At 45.5% G+C, this 18,537-nt stretch overlaps 1 protein-coding gene across 2 annotated transcripts in view; it reads right to left on the bottom strand.

Moving 5' to 3' along the window:
- lztfl1 (leucine zipper transcription factor-like 1) overlaps positions 1 to 18,537 on the bottom strand; it is a 38,135-nt gene that overhangs the window by 9,909 nt on the left and 9,689 nt on the right. For both annotated transcript variants that reach the window (XM_078426634.1, XM_078426642.1), the window contains exons 3-7: positions 15,873 to 16,067; positions 12,461 to 12,521; positions 9,717 to 9,788; positions 7,328 to 7,393; positions 7,139 to 7,216 (exon numbers count right to left, since the gene is read on the bottom strand). In XM_078426634.1, coding sequence (XP_078282760.1) covers positions 7,139 to 7,216; positions 7,328 to 7,393; positions 9,717 to 9,788; positions 12,461 to 12,521; positions 15,873 to 16,067 — 472 coding nt within the window. The remainder of the gene's footprint in view (positions 1 to 7,138; positions 7,217 to 7,327; positions 7,394 to 9,716; positions 9,789 to 12,460; positions 12,522 to 15,872; positions 16,068 to 18,537) is intronic.

The following is an 18,537-nucleotide window of genomic DNA, read 5'->3' as shown; positions in this document are numbered from 1 at the left end:
GAAGGGGACGTTTCCATGCTCTATCTCTAAACTAAATTCTCTTCAATGGAAATCCTCCCTCCCCATTCATCTGGTGAACCATTATTGCACTCCCTCGATTACAAGGTAGGGAGATTAGATCTGTTCTACAGATGTGTGGACGTTGCCTAGAATCACGCAAACCAATCTCCCTTCCATTGATTCCACGCTGCCTCGGCAAGGCCAGCAGCATAATCAAGGGCCAGTCTCACCCCGGCCACTCCCTCTTCTCCCCTCTCCCATCAGACAAGAGGTACAGAAGTGTGAAAACACACACCTCCAGATTCAGGGACATGCAGTTTTTTCCCCAACATTTACCGGGCAAATAAATCATCCTATCGCCAACTAGAGAGTGGTCCTGAGACCGCTACCTCATCTACCTCATTGGAGACCCTCGGACTATCTTTAATCGGACTTTATCTTGGACTAAACATTGTTCCCTTTATCCTGTATCTGTACACTGTATCTGTACTCTGTAATCATGTATAGTCTTTCCGCTGACTGGATAGCACGCAACAAAAAAGCTTCTCACTGCACCTCGGTTCTCGCGACAATAAACTAAACTAATGAACCAGTTGCAGTCCCACCCAGGTGGTATAGAAGCTAATAAGATATTTATACTTGTTCGCACATCTTCTTGTTTCATGATTGCTTGTTGCTTGCTGTTCCTGTTTATAACTTTGTGTGATTTGTGTGATTTGTGTGCAAGGTTCTGCGGTTTTCTATTTTTTTCTACCAAAGTGGATGATTCACTTTTTCCCACGTTACATTCTATCTGCTGCAGTCTCAGCCATTCACTTAACCTGCCCACATCTATTGAAAGTCTCCCCGCGGGCCCTGCTTACGGCCCACACCGCCACCTAGCTCTGCACCATTAGTCAGTGCAGATATATCATTTTGTGTTGTAAGGTAGACACAAAATGTTGGAGTAACTCAGCAGGTCAGGCAGCATCTCGGGAGAGAAGGGATGGGTGACGTTTCGGGTCAAGACCCTTCTTCAGACTGATGTCAGGGGACGGGGCGTGACAAAGATAGAATGTAGTCGGAGACAGGAAGACTAGTGGGAGAACCGGGAAGGGGGAGTGGATAGAGAGGGAAAGCAGGGACTATTTGAAGTTAGAGGAGTCAATGTTGATACCGCTGGGGTGTAAGCTGCCCAAGTGAAATATGAGGTGCTGTTCCTCCAATTTGCGCTGGGCCTCACTCTGACAATGGAGGAGGCCCAGGACAGAAAGGTCCAATTGGGAATGGGAGGGGGAGTTGAGGTGCTGAGCCACCGGGAGATCAGGGTGGTTAAGACGGACTGAGCGTTGTCCCCAGATATAGCACAAAATGCTGGGAGTAACTCAGCAGGTCAGGCAGCATCTCAGGAGAGAAGGAGTGGGTGACGTTTTGGGTCGAGACCCTTCTTCAGACTCTGAGTCAGGGGAGAGGCAAACGAGAGATATGGAAGGGTTAGGTGCGCAAACGAAAGAACAAAGGGGACGAGATTCAAGGAAAATGCAGAATAGATCACTGTTAGCTTGGGGAAGCTGACAACGAGGCATACAGTGTAAAATGTAATCAGGGAGGCAGTCAGATATGATCATGGCTGATCATCCAAAATCAGTACCCCGTTCCGGCTTTTTCCCCATCCCCTTGATTCTGTTAGCCCCAAGAGCTAAATCTAACTCTCTCTTGAATACATCCAGTGAACTGGCCTCCACTGCCTTCTGTGGCAGAGAATTCCACAGATTCACAACTCTCTGGGTGAAAACGTTTTTCCTCATCTCAGTCCTAAATGGCCGACCCCTTATTCTTAAACTGTGACTCCTAGTTCTGGACTCCCCCAACATCAGGAACATTTTTTACTGCATCTACCCTACATTTTTTACTGCATCTACCTACATACAAAGGGATAAAAATAATTGTCAAATATTAAAATGTAAACACTGGGACATTTGAAATCATAGAAACATAGAAAATAGGTGCAGGAGGAGGCCATTTGGCCCTTCGAGCCAGCACCGCCATTCATTGTGATCATGGCTGATCATCCACAATCAGTAACCCGTGCCTGCCTTCCCCCCATACCCCTTGATTCCACTTGCCCCTGGAGCTCTATCTAATTCTCTTATAAATTCATCCAGTGCATTGGCCTCCACTGCCTTGTGTGGCAGAGAATTCCACAAACTCACAACTCTCTGGGTGAAAAATTTGTCATAGAGTCATACAGCATGGAAACAGGCCCTTCGGCCCAACTTGCCCATGCCAACCAAGATGCCGATCGATCTACACTAGTTCTACCTGCCTGCATTGGGCCGATGTAACCTCCAAACCTTCCCGATCCACCTACCTGTCCAAATATCTTTAAATGTCGAAGTGTTTAAAATGAAATAGGCACTTGCTGTGATAGTTAAACAGGAAAGGTCTGCAGGGATATGGCTCAAATGCAGAAAATAGAACTTGCTCAGATGGGCATCTTACTTGAAGGGGCTTTTTTTTTCTGTGCTGTATGTCTCTTGGTTTCTTGAGGGCATATTCAGAACCTGGAGCTCAAACAAAATCAGAGCAAGGAGTGAAACTTGAAAGTGATTTGAGGGAATTTCCCACCCCAATGGATGTTGTCAATTGTAATTTTCAACGCCAAGTTTGCAAGTCTTTTATGAAAAGGATATTTAGGAGAATGAACAAAAGGCACGTAAATGGAACAGAGAAGAAAAACAGCCAATTGAAGAACAAAACTACTTCAAGAGTGTCTTTCCAAAGTTAGAGTATTGAGTATAGAAGTTGGGAGGTCATGTTGCAGTTACATAAGACGTTGGTGAGGCCGCATTTAGAGTATTGTGTTCAGTTTTGGGCACCATATTATAGGAAAGATGTCAAGCTGCAGAGAAGATTTACGAGGATGTTGCCAGGACTCGAGGGCCTGAGCTATAGGGAGAGGTTGAGAAAGCTAGGACTTTATTCCTTGGAGCACTGGAGGATGAGGGGTGATCTTATAGAGGTGTACAAAATCATGAGAGGAATAGATCAGGTAGATGTACAGTCTTTTGCCAAGAGAAAGGGAATCGAGAACCAGAGGACATGGGTTTAAGGTGAGGGGGGGAAAGATTTAATGAGAAACTAAGGAATAACTTTCCTGTCACACAAAGGATGGTGGGTGTATGGAACGAGCTGCCGGAGGAGGTAGTTGAGGTACTATCCCAACGTTTAAGAAAGGTACATGGATAAGACAGGTTTAGACGGATATGGGCCAAATGCGGCAGGTGGGACTAGTGTAGATGGGACATGTTGGTCAGCATAGGCAAGTTGGGCCGAAGGGCCTGTTTTCACACTGTATCACTCTATGGCACTAGATGAACGGTCTTCTCCTAGAAATGCTGACTAACTCAGCGGCTCAGGCAGCATCTCCGGAGAACATGGATGCGTGATGTTTCGCATAGTGCTGGAGTAACTCAGCGGGTCAGGCAGCTTCTCTGGAGAACATGGATAGGTGACGTTTCACAGAGTGCTGGAGTAACTCAGCGGGTCAGGCAGCATCTCTGGAGAACATGGATAGGTGACGTTTCACAGAGTGCTGGAGTAACTCAGCGGGTCAGGCAGCATCTCTGGAGAACATGGATAGGTGACGTTTCACAGAGTGCTGGAGTAACTCAGCGGGTCAGGCAGCATCGCTGGAGAACATGGATAAGTGACGTTTCGGGATGGGACCTTTCAGACTGATTGTGGGGAGGGGAAGAGAGAAGGGGCAGGAAAAAGCCTGTCTAATGATAGGTGGGGACTAGTGACTCCTTTCCATTTGAGCCGAGTGTAATGAGGGATACCTACATTAAGTGTGAAGAAGGGCCCCGACTCGCAACGCCACCTATTGATGTCCTCTAGAAATGCAGCCTGACCGGCAGAGTTACTCCAGCACGTCGTCTTACTAGACCAAGTGGACCCGTTGGGCCCAAACCTCTCCTCCATTGGTGCAGCACCCTCTCCTCCCCCTCCCCCCTCCCCCTCCCCCCTTCCCTCTCTCCCCCCACCTAACCCCTCCCCCCCACCCTCTTCCTCCCCCTCCCCTCCCCCCCTTACCTCCTCCCTTCCTCCTCCCCTTCCTCCACCCCCCCTCCACCCACCCCCCTCCCCCCCTTTCCCACCCCCCACTCCATCCCCCTCAACCCCCCTTATCCTCCCTCCCTCGGAGATAGAATTAAACTTTAAAATGTGAATAACTTTAAAAATATAACACCAATTTCAATGAAACCTCTTCCATTAGCACCAAAGGGACGACGGTGAGTAAGGTGGGCCTAAAATTGTCGCGCTATCGTGTACCGTTTTGGTTGTAGTTCAGGAACAAACAAACAAACGAGAGTTTCAGTATATAGATGGGAAATCCTTATTTCCACAACGGTCTCCTTCTTACTGTATGTTTGCAGCTACAGCTAAATGAATAAAAAGGTCCACAATTTACAGGAGGCACCCAAACTGGGTACCATTGCAATGTTTAAGAAACATTTGGACAGATACAGGGATAGGATAAGTTTAGAGTGAAATCGGCCAAACGCAGGCAGGTGGGGCTAGTGTGGATGGGGCATGTTGGTGGCGAATCTGTGGAATTCATTGCCTCAGCACACCGTTGAGGCCAAGTCAATGGCCATTTTTAAGTCACAGATAGATAGATTCTTGATTAGTACGGGCGTCAGAGATAATGGGGAGAAGGCAGGAGAATGGGGTTGAGAGGGAGAGATGGATCAGCCATGATTGAATGGCAGAGTAGACTTGATGGGCAGAATGGCCTAATTCTGCTTCTTTCACTTATGAAACAATAAGTAATATGGCCAGATGCAACTTTTTTCATTCATGATAAGTCAAGAGTCTCCATTCCAACAGATAATAGTTATTATCTTATTTGTTTCGTATTAAGCTAGTTATTATTAAGATAATGGTTTAGTTTGGTTTAGAAATACAGAGCGGAAACAGGCTCTTCGGCCCACCAGGTCCCCGCCGACCATCGATCCCCGTAAGCTAGCAGTATTCTACACACACGAGGGACAATTTACATTTACAGCGAGCCAATTAAGCAATAAGCCTGCAGGTCTTTGGGATGTGGGTGGAAACCGGAGCTCCTGGAGAAAACCCACGCAGGTCACGAGGAGAACGTACAAACTCCGTACAGACAAGCACCCGTAGTCTGGATGGAACCCGGGTCTCAGGCGCTGTAGGGCAGCAACTCTACCGCTGCGCCACCGTGCCGCCCATGGTAATTAGTTATTAATAATAGTTAGTGTACCGGTGCAAAAGTAACCATTATTAGATAATGGTTATTAATAGTTATTCGCGTAATACTTAAATCATACTTAATAGTTATTAAAAAAGACTTTGTATCAAAAAAAAAAATTTATAGGGAAAACCCTATAATATTTAGTGCTACACGAATTTGGAAACAATTAAAAAAGACATTAAAATTAGATAATTTATCACTTTTTCTTCCAATTGTGAATAATCCTTTGTTTAAGCCTTCATGGGTAGACAGGGGTTTTACACAATGGAAGGATTATGGAATTAAAAATATGGGACAACTTTATAAGGAAGGCACCTTTCTGACATTTCAGGAGTTGCAACAGACTTATGGTCTTCGTGGAAATGATTATTTCAGATATCTTCAACTTAGAGATTATGTAAAATCGAACTCCCAAAATTTTCGAATTAGAAATTCAGAAATTCTTGATGAATGTTGGAACAAACATCCTAATACAGAAAAATTAATATCTTATATATATAATATCTTATTAGACAGTGACATTCCCTCCACGGACTTATACAGACAAAAATGGGAAAAAGAATTAAACCAAGTAATTACGAAAGATACTTGGGAAGAAAGTTTGCAACATATACATCAGTGTTCACTAAACGCCAGACATTCTCTAATACAATTTAAAGTAATACATAGGTTACACTATTCAAAAACAAAACTACATAAAATTTTCCAACTTATCTCACCTAAATGTGATAAATGTCAACATTTAGAAGCTACATTATTTCATATGTTCGCAAACTGTATAAAAATTAAAAAATTCTGGGTAAATATTTTTAGCATAATATCTAAAGTAACCAGCACACAATTGGACCCAGATCCAAAATTAATTATACTCGGAATATTAGAATTAAATCAAACATTTAGAGCAACACAAAGAAACTTTATGGATTATAGTTTAATAACGGGAAAAAAATTAATTCTAAAATTTTGGAAAGGCCCTACGGTCCCCACAATCAAAATGTGGATTATAGAAATGACGGAGACCTTAAACGTGGAAAGAATCAGATTTTCCCTGTTGGACAAACAGGAATTATTCATTGGAATATGGTCTCCTTTTATTGATTACTTAAAGGGTCAGAATGGTTCAGCACAGGAACCTGACTAGCACTCGGACTAAAGAATGGATGAAATGCTATACTTTGAAATGTACGTATATATCTCGAATGAAGTTTTTGTTATTTTAATAAATTTTTCCATTCTTCTTTAACTAACTCTTTCCTTATCTTTATAATTTGTTTTTGTTTTTGTTTTTATTTTGCTTCTCTCTCTTTTCTTTCTTTACTTCATCTATTTCTTTAGTTCTATCTAGTTTAAAAAAAAAAAGGGGGCAAAAGGTATTGGAGACAATATAATAATAATTGACAATATTATCAATTTAAAAATGTATGACTGTAAAGATGTACCTATCTCCAATAAAAATTTATCTCAAAAAAAAAAATAGTTATTATCTTAATACTCAATCATAGTTCTTATCTTAACACTTACTTCAGGATGCAATGGTCAGTCAAGATATCAGGTCTAATACTATGACATATTTCTGACAGACACAAAATGCTGGAGTAACTCAGCGGGTCAGGCAGCATCTCTGGAGAACATGGATAGGTGACGTTTCACAGAGTGCTGGGGTAACTCAGCGGGTCAGGCAGCATCTCTGGAGAGAAGGAATGGGTGACGTTTCAGGTCGAGACCGCTGAGTTATTCCAGCATTTTGCGCCTATCTTCGGTGTAAACCAGCATCTGCAGTTCCTTCCGACGCATATTTCCGATACTTGTGGGATAGTATATTGGGAAAATAATGCCAATAATGCATCTAATTAAAAACCTCTAAATTCGCCTTACCTCTTGGTCCCCTTGGGCTTTTTCTAAATCCTTAAGAAGTCGCTCTAATTTGCACTTTTCATCCAATGCATTTGTAGCCTAAAAATTCCAGTGATTAAAAATGGTCAGACTTTTCAAGAAACAGATAGGCAGCTGGAGCATTAGATAATTTCTCGGTCATCAAGCAATCAGGGTGATAAATCACATTACCTGTGTTTCAATGGTTTTTAGTCTTGCCTTCAGCTTATCATTCTCCTCTTGGAGTCGTGTGATTTCCTGCACAAACAAAGGTAAAGCTCACTTCATTCTCGTCGCAGTTTACTTACTCTGTATCAAGCAAGAATTTGTTTCAATGAATGGATGAATGAATGAGTTTATTGGCCAAGTATGTGCACATACAAGGAATGTGCCTTGGTGCTCCGCTCACAAATGACAACACAAACATACAGTTAACAATTAAGAATAAAGCATAAACACATCAAAACAATAAGGATACAACATTACGGTCTAAACATGTGGGTGAAAATAAACCAGAGCAAAAAAGAGACTACAGACTTTGGTTATTGAGTAGAACTATCACTCGTGGAAAAAAAGCTGTTTTTATGTCTGGCTGTGGCTGCTTTGACAGTCCGGAGTCGCCTTCCAGAGGGAAGTGCTTCGGAGAGTTTGTGGCCAGGGTGAGAGGGGTCAGAGATGATCTTGCCCGCTCGCTTCCTGGCCCTTGCAGTGTACAGTTCGTCAATGGGGGGGAAGGTTGCAGCCAACAACCTTCTCAGCTGTGCGAACGATCCGTTGCAGCCTCCGGATGTCGTGCTTGGTGGCTGAGCCAAACCAGACCAAAATCAAGACTTTGTATCAAGTATTTTCAGTAGAAGATAAGACACAAAAAGCTAGAGTAACTCAGCGGGACAGACGGCATCTCTGGAGGAAAGGAATAGGCGATGTTTAGGGTCGAGACCCTTCTTCAGAACCATCTGATCTCGGCCCGAAACGTCACCTATTCCTTTTCTGCCTGTCCCGCTGAGTTACTCCAGCTTTTTGTGTCTAGTTCCATCTCCAGTTCCTTCCAACACAGACTAAGAATTTTCAATAGTTTAGTTTAGAGATACAGCGTGGAAGTAGGCCTTTCGGCCCACCGAGTCTGCGCCAATCAGTGATCACCCAGTACACTAACACTATCCTACACACACTAGGGACAATTTAGAATTTTCACCAAAGCCAATTAACCTACAAACCTGTACGTCTTTGAAGTGTGGGAGGAGATCGGATTGTTTGTACGTTCTCCCCGTGACCTGCGTGGGTTTTCTCCGAGATCTTCGGTTTCCTCCCACACTCCAAAGACGTACAGGTATGTAGGTTAATTGGCTGGGTAAATGTAAAAATTGTCCCTAGTGGGTGTAGGATAGTGTTAATGTACGGGGATCGCTGGGCGGCACGGACTTGGAGGGCCGAAAAGGCCTGTTTCCGGCTGTATATATATATATATATGATACCCAGGGAAAACCCACGCCGGTCACGGGGAGAACGTACAAACTCCGTACAGACAGCACCCGTGGTCAGGATCGAACCCGGGTCTCTGGCGCTGTGAGGCAGCAACTCTACCGCTGCGCCACCGTGTTAATAAAATTAACACCACATCTGGTGGTCCAAATAGAAAGAGATCTTCATCGCAAAGATAGCTAGCTGATGATTTTGTGGACTTCCAATGCCTGTGAACTGAATACTTCATTGTCACATGTGATAAGTCACAGTGAAAATCTTTGCCTGCATTGTTGGCCGGTGTGGGCAAGTTGGGCAGAAGGGCCTGTTTCCACACAGGATTATTCAGTTGCCTGATAACAGCTGGGAAGAAACTGTCCCTGAGTCTGGAGGTGTGGGTTTTCACCAAAGATACTAGAGGAGCAAGATGGACCACTCCATGAAATTGCCCATACTGAAGTGTAGTACGCAAAGGAGCGTAACGTCCGCCATTTTAGTAAGCAAACCCCGCCGTTCGCTCTGCCTCTCGCAATGTAATCAGTGTTTTGGGAAAACTGTGCGTGTGATGATACCATTCAAATGCAGAATATATCTCATCTATCAATTCACAGATTTTTGTTATTTTTCTTTTTAAATGTTTCTGCAAGTTTCTGCCTACTAAAATGGCGCCGTGACGTACTAGGGTTTTTAGGGTCGAGCGGTCTATCTTGTTCCTCTAGTATCTTTGGTTTTCACGCTTTTGTACCTCTTGCCTGATGGGGAGGGGAGAGGAGGGAGTGACCGGGTGAGACTGGTCCTTGATTATACTGGTGGTCTTGAGTTTAGTTTATTGTCACGTGCACCGAGGTACAGTGAAAAGCTTTGCCGAGGCAGTGTGGTGTGGATGGAGTCAATGGAATTTGACATGTCCATCCTAATCCTCCTGATGAAGTACGGGTATCAGGGGTTACGGATAGAAGGCAGGAGAATGGGGTTGAGAGGGAGGGATAGATCAGCCATGATTGAATGGCGGAGTAGAAGGGTCAAATGGCTCCAATGACTTATGAACCCCGGGAAAAAGATTTTGACTCCCTTCACCGTTAAATATTTTGTGGTCATAGATTCCTCAGACAAGTCTTACCTTGCTCAAGAGTTCAGAAACGCCTCCTTCATTCAATGGAGCAAGTTTCACTTTGCTGATTTCTGAGCTTGCCTGCAGGAAAATCAAGGGAGAAAATGAATATGTGGGATCATCGCATCACGCGCACTAAGTTATTGGCAGACACAAAATGCTAGAGTAACTCGGCGGGACAGGCAGCATCTCTGGAGAGAGGGAATGGGGAACATCTCGGGTCGAGACCTCTCAGACCCGAGTCAGAGGAGAGGGAGACGTAGAAATATGGAAGGGGAAGGTGTGAAAAATGAGACATCAAAGGGACCATGACCCCTTTGGCAGGGCGGCACGGTAGTGTAGCTGTGGCAGAGTTGCTGCCTAACAGCGCTTACAGCGCCAGTGTCCCGGGTTCGATCCAGACAACGGGGGCTGTCTGTATGGAGTTTGCACGTTCTACCCGTGACCTGCGTGGATTTACTCTGAGATCTTTGGTTTCCTCACACACTCTAAAGACGTACAGGTTTGTAGGTTAATTGGCTTGGTATAAATGTAAATTGTCCCTTGTGTGCGTAGGATAGTATTGGTGTGCGGGGATCGCTGGTCGGCGCGGACTCGATGGGCTGAAGGGCCCGTTTCCATGCTCTCTCTCTAAACTAAACTAAACTAAAAGATCACGGACACTGGGGTACCACAAGGCTCGGTGCTGGGACCGCAGCTATTTACAATATATATTAATGACTTCGATGAAGGGATTAAAAGTACCATTAGCATATTTGCAGATGACACAAAGCTGGATGGCAGTGTGAAGTGTGAGGAGGATGCTATGAGGTTGCAGGGTGACTGGTGAGACCGCACCTGGAGTACTGTGTGTAGCTTTGGTCTCCAAATTTGAGGAAGGACATTCTTACTATTGAGGGAGTGCAGCGTAGGTTCACGAGGTTAATTCCCGGAATGGCGGGACTGTCGTATGTTGAAAGACTGGAGCGACTGGGCTTGTATACACTGGAATTTAGAAAGATGAGAGGGGATCTTATGGAAACATATAAGATTATTAAGGAATTGGACACACTGGAGGCAGGAAACATGTTCCCAATGTTGGGGGAGTCTAGAACAGGAGCCATAGTTTAAGAATAAGGGGTAGGCCATTTAGAACGGAGATGAGGAAAAACATTTTCACTCAGAGAGTTGTGAAGCTGTGGAACTCTCTGCCTCAGAAGGCAGTGGAGGCCAATTCTCTGGATGCTTTCAAGAGAGAGCTAGATAGGGCTCTTAATGATAGCGGAAACAGGGGGTATGGGGAGAAGGCAGGAACGGGGTACTGATTGTGGATGATCAGCCTTGATCACGGTGAATGGAGGTGCTGGCTCGAAGGGCCGAATGGCCTACTCCTGCACCTATTGTTTATTGATAATGTAGAATAGATCATTGTTACCTAGGAGAAGGTGACAACGAAGCATTCAAAGATAAAATTGAATCAGGAGGACAGTCAGACTGGTCGGGGAACTTGGATGGGGGGAGGGAATGCACAAACCCCACACAGACAGCACCCATAGTCAGGATCGAACCCGGATCTCTGGCGCTGTAAGGCAGCAACTCTACCGCTGCGCCACCGTGCCGCCCATGATATGATGTGAGCATTTACGACAGTGTACAAAGTCCTGACTTGTTTAGACGAGGCATACTGAGATAAAGCTTCGCTTTTACCAGAGGGATCAGGGATCAAAGGATCAACTTTATCAGTTAGAGAGTTGTGAATCTGTGGAATTCTCTGCCTCAGAAGGCAGTGGAGGCTAATTCTCTGGATGCATTCAAGAGAAAACTAGATAGAGCTCTTAAGGATAGTGGAGTCAGGGGGTATGGGGAGAAGGCAGGAACGGGGTACTGATTGAGAATGATCAGCCATGATCACATTGAATGGCGGTGCTGGCTCGAAGGGCCGAATGGCCTCCTCCTGCACCTATTGTCTATTGTCTATTGACTTAATACTTGAATTGATTAGTTAAAGATCCAGGCAAAGTTGGGGAAAAGAAAAGTGTTTTTTTAAATAAGTGTCCTGCTGTAATCTGGAATGCACAAACGTAAAGTGCAGTGGACGCAGAACCAATTGCAACTTTCCAAAGGGACTGGATAAATATTTCAATGGTACAAAAAATTGCAGTGCTGTGGCAACAGCACAAGGGAATGAGACTGAACGGATTCATCTGCGGAATCCTCTGCCTCAGAGGGCAGTGGAGGCCGATTCACTGGATGCATTTAAAACAGAGTTAGATAGAGCTCTTAGGGCTAGTGGAATCAAGGGATATGGGGAGAAGGCAGGCACGGGTTACTGATTGAGAATGATCAGCCATGATCACATTGAATGGCGGTGCTGGCTCGAAGGGCCGAATGGCCTCCTCCTGCACCTATTTTCTACATATGTATTTATGTATCTTAGACGAAACAGTACAAGTACGATGGACTTGCCTCCTTTGGTGCTGCAATGACTGCCTGTACTTACAGAGTTATAGAACGGATTCTCTCTCTTTCATTCCAAATGAGAAATAGTTTAATTTTCAAATCATAATCATTATAATACTTTATTAGCCAAGTGTGTTTTGCAACATACGAGGAACTTCATTTGCCGTACAGTCATAATAATAAAAAGCAACAGGACACACAAAATACATTTTAACTTGAACATCCAGCACAGAAACTCCTCCACATTCCTTTGTGGTGAAAGGCGAGATGCAGGAGAACTAAACAAACCTTAACCGAGTTTAACTCCAACTTACTTTTTTGCCTGCTGTAGTAAATTCTGCCTTTTCAAATTCTGCCACTTGTTCTAAGAGTTCCCTGAAGTTAAAATAACAAAAGACAAATTGGCAATACATTCTGACAATGATTAAAAAGATGCCAGTTTGATTATTACAAGATTAATTCAGTTTGGTTTAGTTTAGAGATGCAGCGCGGAAACAGGCCCTTCGGCCCACTGAGTCCGTGTCGACCATCGCTCCCCGCACACTTACACTATCCGACCCACACTAGGGACAATTTACAATTTACAATCAACTTTCAAATAAAATTGCATAAGATTGGGGATAACATAGAACTGCGTGTGTGTAGTTTTGGTCTCCTAATTTGAGGAAGGACATCCTTGCTATTGAGGCAGTGCAGCGTATGTTCACCAGGTTAATCCCCGGGATGGCGGGACTGTCATATGAGGAAAGATTGGAAAGACTGGGCTTGTATACACTGGAGTTTAGAAAGATGAGCAGGGATCAGATGGAGACCTAGAAAATTATAAAAGGATTGGACAAGCCGGATGCAGGAAAAATGTTCCCAATGTTGGGGGAGTCCAGAACCAGGGGCCACACAGTCTCAGAATAAAGGGGAGTCCATTTAAAACAGAGGTGAGAAGAAACTTTTTCACCCAGAGTTGTGAATTTGTGGAATTCTCTGCCACAGAAGGCTGTGGAGGCCGAATCACTGGATGAATTTAAAAGAGAGTTAGATAGAGCTCTTGGGGCTAGCGGAATCAAGGGATATGGGGAGAAGGCAGGCACGGGTTACTGATTGTGGATGATCAGCCATGATCACAATGAATGGCTGTGTTGGCTCGAAGGGCCGAATGGCCTCCTCCTGCACCTATTTTCTATGTTGCTCTGTTTCTAGTGTGAATAGGTGATCAATGATTGGCGTGGACTCAATAAACTGAAGGGCCCATTTCTAAATTGTTCCAAAAATAAATAATAAAGTATATACTGTATAACGCCCATCCATTTTCCTGCTGACAAAACAAATTGGGAAGAAAACTTGGCCAAATTGATTTAAAAGATAGAAACAAGGAACTGCAGATGCTGATCTACAAAAAACGACACAAAACGCTGGAGTGATTCAGCGGGTCAGGCAGCTTCTCTGGAGAACATGGATAGGTGACGTTTCTGATTGGGACCCGTCTTCAGGCTTGAATCTGAAGAAGGTCCCAGACACGAAACTTCAGCAATCCACACTCTCCAGAGATACTGCCTGACCCGCTGAGTTTCTCCAGCACTCTGTGAAACGTCACAATAGGCAATAGGTGCAGGAGTAGGCCATTCGGCCCTTCGAGCCAGCACTGCCATTCAATATGATCATGGCTGATCATTCTCAATCAGTACCCCATTCCTGCCTTCTCCCCATACCCTGACTCCGCTATCCTTAAGAGCTCTATCTAGCTCTCTCTTGAATGTATTCAGAGAATTGGCCTCCACTGCCCTCTGAGGCAGAGAATTCCACAGATTCACAACTCTCTGACTGACACCTATCCATGTTCTCCAGAGATGCTGCCTGACCCGCTGAGTTACTCCAGCACTGTGCGTCTGGATTTAAAGGTGTTCTTCACCGGTTTTGAGAGTGGGAGAGTGAGAGCACAGAAAAACAGAAGGTGGCACCACAGTCACTAGTTCTATCTACAAGTGAATTGCTCTTGCTACTTGTGGAGTGTCATAAGTGATAGGAGTAGAATTAGGTCTTTTGGCCCATCAAGTCTACTCCGCCATTCAATCATGGCTGATCTATCTCTCCCTTCTAACCCCATTCTCCTGCCTTCTCCCCCATAACCTCTGACAGCTGCAGTAATCACAAATCTTTCTACCTCTGCTTTAAAAATATCCTTTGGCTTGGCCTCCACAGCTGTCTGTGGCAAAGAATTCCACAGATACCGACGAGGGAGGCTAAGAGGACAGCCACGTCGATAATCATGTCACAGAGAACCAGAAATCAATCGAAAGATAAAGTAAGGTTTGTTGTTAGGAGGGCAGTGGTGGGGGAGGGAGAGGAACAAAAATAGGCCTGGGTAGATTGGATGTGGAGAGGATGTTTCCACTAGTGGGAGAGTCCAGGACCAGAGGGCACAGCCTCAGAATAATAGGACCTTGCTTTAGAATGGAGATGAGGAGGAATTTCTTTAGCCAGAGGGTGGTGAATCTGTGGGATTCATTGCCACAGACAGTCGTGGAGGCCAAGTCAATGGGTAGTTTTAAAATGGAGACTGACAGGTTCTTGATTAATAAGTTTGTCAAAGGTTACGAGGAGAAGGCAGGAGAATGGGGTTGAGAGGAAAAGACAGATCAGCCACGATGGAAGGGTGGAGTAGACTCGATGGGCCAAATGGCCTAATTCTGCGCTTAGATCTTATGAACGTATGAAGTGGAGAAAGTGGAAAGGTTATTCAATAAAACAGATACGACAGACAGGGCAGCACGGCGGTAGAGTTGCTGCCTTACAGCGCCAGAGACCCGGGTTCGATCCTGACTACGGGTGCTGCCTGTGTGGAGTGGATGGGACATTTAAAAAAACAAAAACATTTTACAGGAATATTATTTACATAACTAATGAATTTCGATGTGTAGGCAGGAACTGCAGATGCCGGTTTACACCGAAGATAGACACAAAATGCTGGAGTAACTCTGCGGGTCAGGCAGCATCTCTGGAGAGAAGGAATGGGTGACGTTTCGGGTCGAGACCCTTCTTCTGTCTCCGTCTGCAGACGGGTCACGACCTGAAATGTCACCCATTCCTTCTCTCCAGAGATGCTGCCTGTCCCAAATAATTTAAATTTAGATTGCTGCCTTTGAACTACGATTAGGACAACTACTCCGAGATCTTCAGTGTCCCCCCACACGTACAGGTTTGTAGGTTTAATTGGCTTGGTATAAATGTAAAATCGTCCCTCGTGCGTGTAGGGTAGTGTAGGATGGTGTTAGTGTGCGGGGATTAGGGTTGCCAACTTCCTCGCTCCCAAATACGGGACAAGGTGACGTCACCGCCCCACGCCCCACTTGACCTCACCCACCTGCTCCCGCTCCACCAATGGTGGCCGCCCGGGCCAGGAGGCGGGTTGCTAGGCAACCTCCGCTAGGCGGCGCCCAGGCCTACACTGTCCGGAGCTAAAATGTCGGTAACCTAGAGTGTCGGTTTACTGTATTAGGCCTGGGGGGCGCTGCAGGCCCGGATGCTGTAGGCCCCGGCAGTTTAGGACCTGACACTCTAGGTTTCAATTTAATAAACCAATTTAGCCCAAAATACGGGATGTCCCGGCTAATACGGGACAGTTGGCGATCCTAGCGGGGATCGCTGGTCGGCGTGGACTCGGTGGGCCAGAGAGCCTGTTTCTGTGCTGTATCTCTAAACTGAATTTCATTTCCTAAACTTGAAAGGCCTCACCTGTTTTCCAGATCGGAGATGTCGGTCTGTAGCTTCAAGTACCATTTCTCCGCCTGGCAGAACAACTGGCGCAGGAACAGCACGTTAGTGTAGGTGGTGTTGATGAGCTCCGACTCCACCTCACTGTGAACGACCACCTTCAGCCCGTCCAGAATGTCCGTCACTTCATCCACCGTGAACGTGTCTTCAGTCAGCCTGGAGTGGACACAGCAGAGATTAGTGCGGGTGTCAGGGGTTACGGGGAGGACATGTTCACGGTGTTAGTGTGCGAGGATCACTGGTCGGCCCGGACACCGTAATGAAAGGCAAATGAAATCAGTCTAACTCAAATCAACTATTGTACTGGGACTTTATCTTTGCACTAAACGTTATTTCCTTAATCTTGTACTTGTACACTGTACCTGTAGGCAGGCACGGGGTTACTGATTGTGGATGATCAGCCATGATCACAATGAAGGGCGGTGCGTACAGGCTCAAACGGCCAAATGGCCTCCTCCTGCATCTATTTTCTATGTTTCTATGTTGAAGCTTCGGCCAAGAAAGCACACCAATGCCACCACGTCCTTCGGGGGAAGGAAGCCCCAACGACTCTTGCCAACTTCCACAGATGTACCATAGATGTTGTCAAGCTGGAGAGGGTTCAGAGATTTACGAGGACGTTTCCTGCACTCCTGGGTCTGAGCTACAGGGAGATGTTGAGGTGGCTGGGACTCTATTCCTTGGGACGCAGGGGGATGAGGGGCGATCTTACAGAGGATCTCATGGGAGGAATAGATCGGGTAGTCTTTTGCCCAGAGTAGGGGAATCGAGGACCAGAGGACATAGGTTTACAGTGAAGGGAGAAAGATTTAATAGGAATCTGAGGCGTAACGTTTTCACGTAAAGTGTGGTGGGTGTATGGAACAAGCTGCCAGAGGAGGTAGTTGGTGCTGGGACTATCCCATTGTTTAAGAAACAGTTGGACAGGTACATGGATAGGACAGGTCTGGAGGGTTATGGACCAAGCGCAGGCAGGTGGGACTGGTGTAGATGGGACATTGTTGGCCGGTGTGGGCAAGTTGGGCCTGTTTCGACACCATATCACTCAATGACCACAGAAAGCATCCAACTTCTGCAGATGTGCCATGGTATTGGGATGCATCACAGCTTGGTTTGAGAACAGCTCTGCCCAAGACCATGAGATATTGCAAAGAGTTGTGGATGTAGCCCAGTCCATCACACAGGCCAGACTCCCCACCATTGACACTGGAATTTAGAAGGATGAGAGGAGATCTTATCGAAACGTATAAGATTATTAAGGGGTTGGACATGTTAGAGGCAGGAAACATGTTCCCAATGTTGGGGGAGTCCAGAACAAGGGGCCACAGTTTAAGAATAAGGGGTAGGCCATTTAGAACTGAGATGAGGAAAAACTTTTTCAGTCAGAGAGTTGTGAATCTGTGGAATTCTCTGCCTCAGAAGGCAGTGGAGGCCAATTCTCTGAATGCATTCAAGAGAGAGCTAGATAGAGCCCTTAAGGATAGTGGAGTCAGGGAGTATGGGGAGAAGGCAGGAACGGGGTACTGATTGAGAATGATCAGCCGTGATCATTGGTTGACAGACAGAAAGCAAAGAGTGGGGATAAATGGGTCCCTTTCGGAATGGCAGGCAGTGACCAGTGGGGTACCGCAAGGTTCGGTGCTGGGACCCCAGCTATTTACGATATACATTAATGACTTAGATGAAGGGATTAAAAGTACCATTAGCAAATTTGCAGATGATACTAAGCTGGGGGGTAATGTGAATTGTGAGGAAGGTGCAATAAGGCTGCAGGGTGACTTGGACAGGTTGTGTGAATGGGCGGATACATGGCAGATGCAGTTTAATGTAGATAAGTGTGAGGTTATTCACTTTGGAAGTAAGAATAGAAAGGCAGATTATTATCTGAATGGTGTCAAGTTAGGAAGAGGGGATGTTCAACGCGATCTGGGTGTCCTAGTGCATCAGTCACTGAAAAGAAGCATGCAGGTACAGCAGGCAGTGAAGAAAGCCAATGGAATGTTGGCCTTCATAACAAGAGGAGTTGAGTATAGGAGCAAAGAGGTCCTTCTACAGTTGTACCGGGCCCTGGTGAGACCGCACCTGGAGTACTGTGTGCAGTTTTGGTCTCCAAATTTGAGGAAGGATATTCTTGCTATTGAGGGCGTGCAGCGTAGGTTCACTAGGTTAATTCCCGGAATGGCGGGACTGTCGTATGTTGAAAGGCTGGAGCAATTAGGCTTGTCTACACTGGAATTTAGAAGGATGAGGGGGGATCTTATTGAAACATATAAGATAATTAGGGAATTGGACACATTGTCTATTGTCTATTGTCTATTAGAGGCAGGAAACATGTTCCCAATGTTGGGGGAGTCCAGAACAAGGGGCCACAGTTTAAGAATAAGGGGTAGGCCATTTAGAACGGAGATGAGGAAGAACTTTTTCAGTCAGAGAGTGGTGAAGGTGTGGAATTCTCTGCCTCAGAAGGCAGTGGAGGCCAGTTCGTTGGATGCTTTCAAGAGAGAGCTGGATAGAGCTCTTAAGGATAGCGGAGTGAGGGGGTATGGGGAGAAGGCAGGAACGGGGTACTGATTGAGAGTGATCAGCCATGATCGCATTGAATGGCGGTGCTGGCTCGAAGGGCTGA

Source organism: Rhinoraja longicauda, chromosome 2 (assembly GCF_053455715.1).
Source record: "Rhinoraja longicauda isolate Sanriku21f chromosome 2, sRhiLon1.1, whole genome shotgun sequence".
Taxonomy (NCBI): Eukaryota; Metazoa; Chordata; class Chondrichthyes; order Rajiformes; family Arhynchobatidae; genus Rhinoraja; species Rhinoraja longicauda.
The sequence above is the reverse complement of the archived record's forward strand: the minus strand, read 5'-3'. Positions and strand labels throughout refer to the sequence as shown.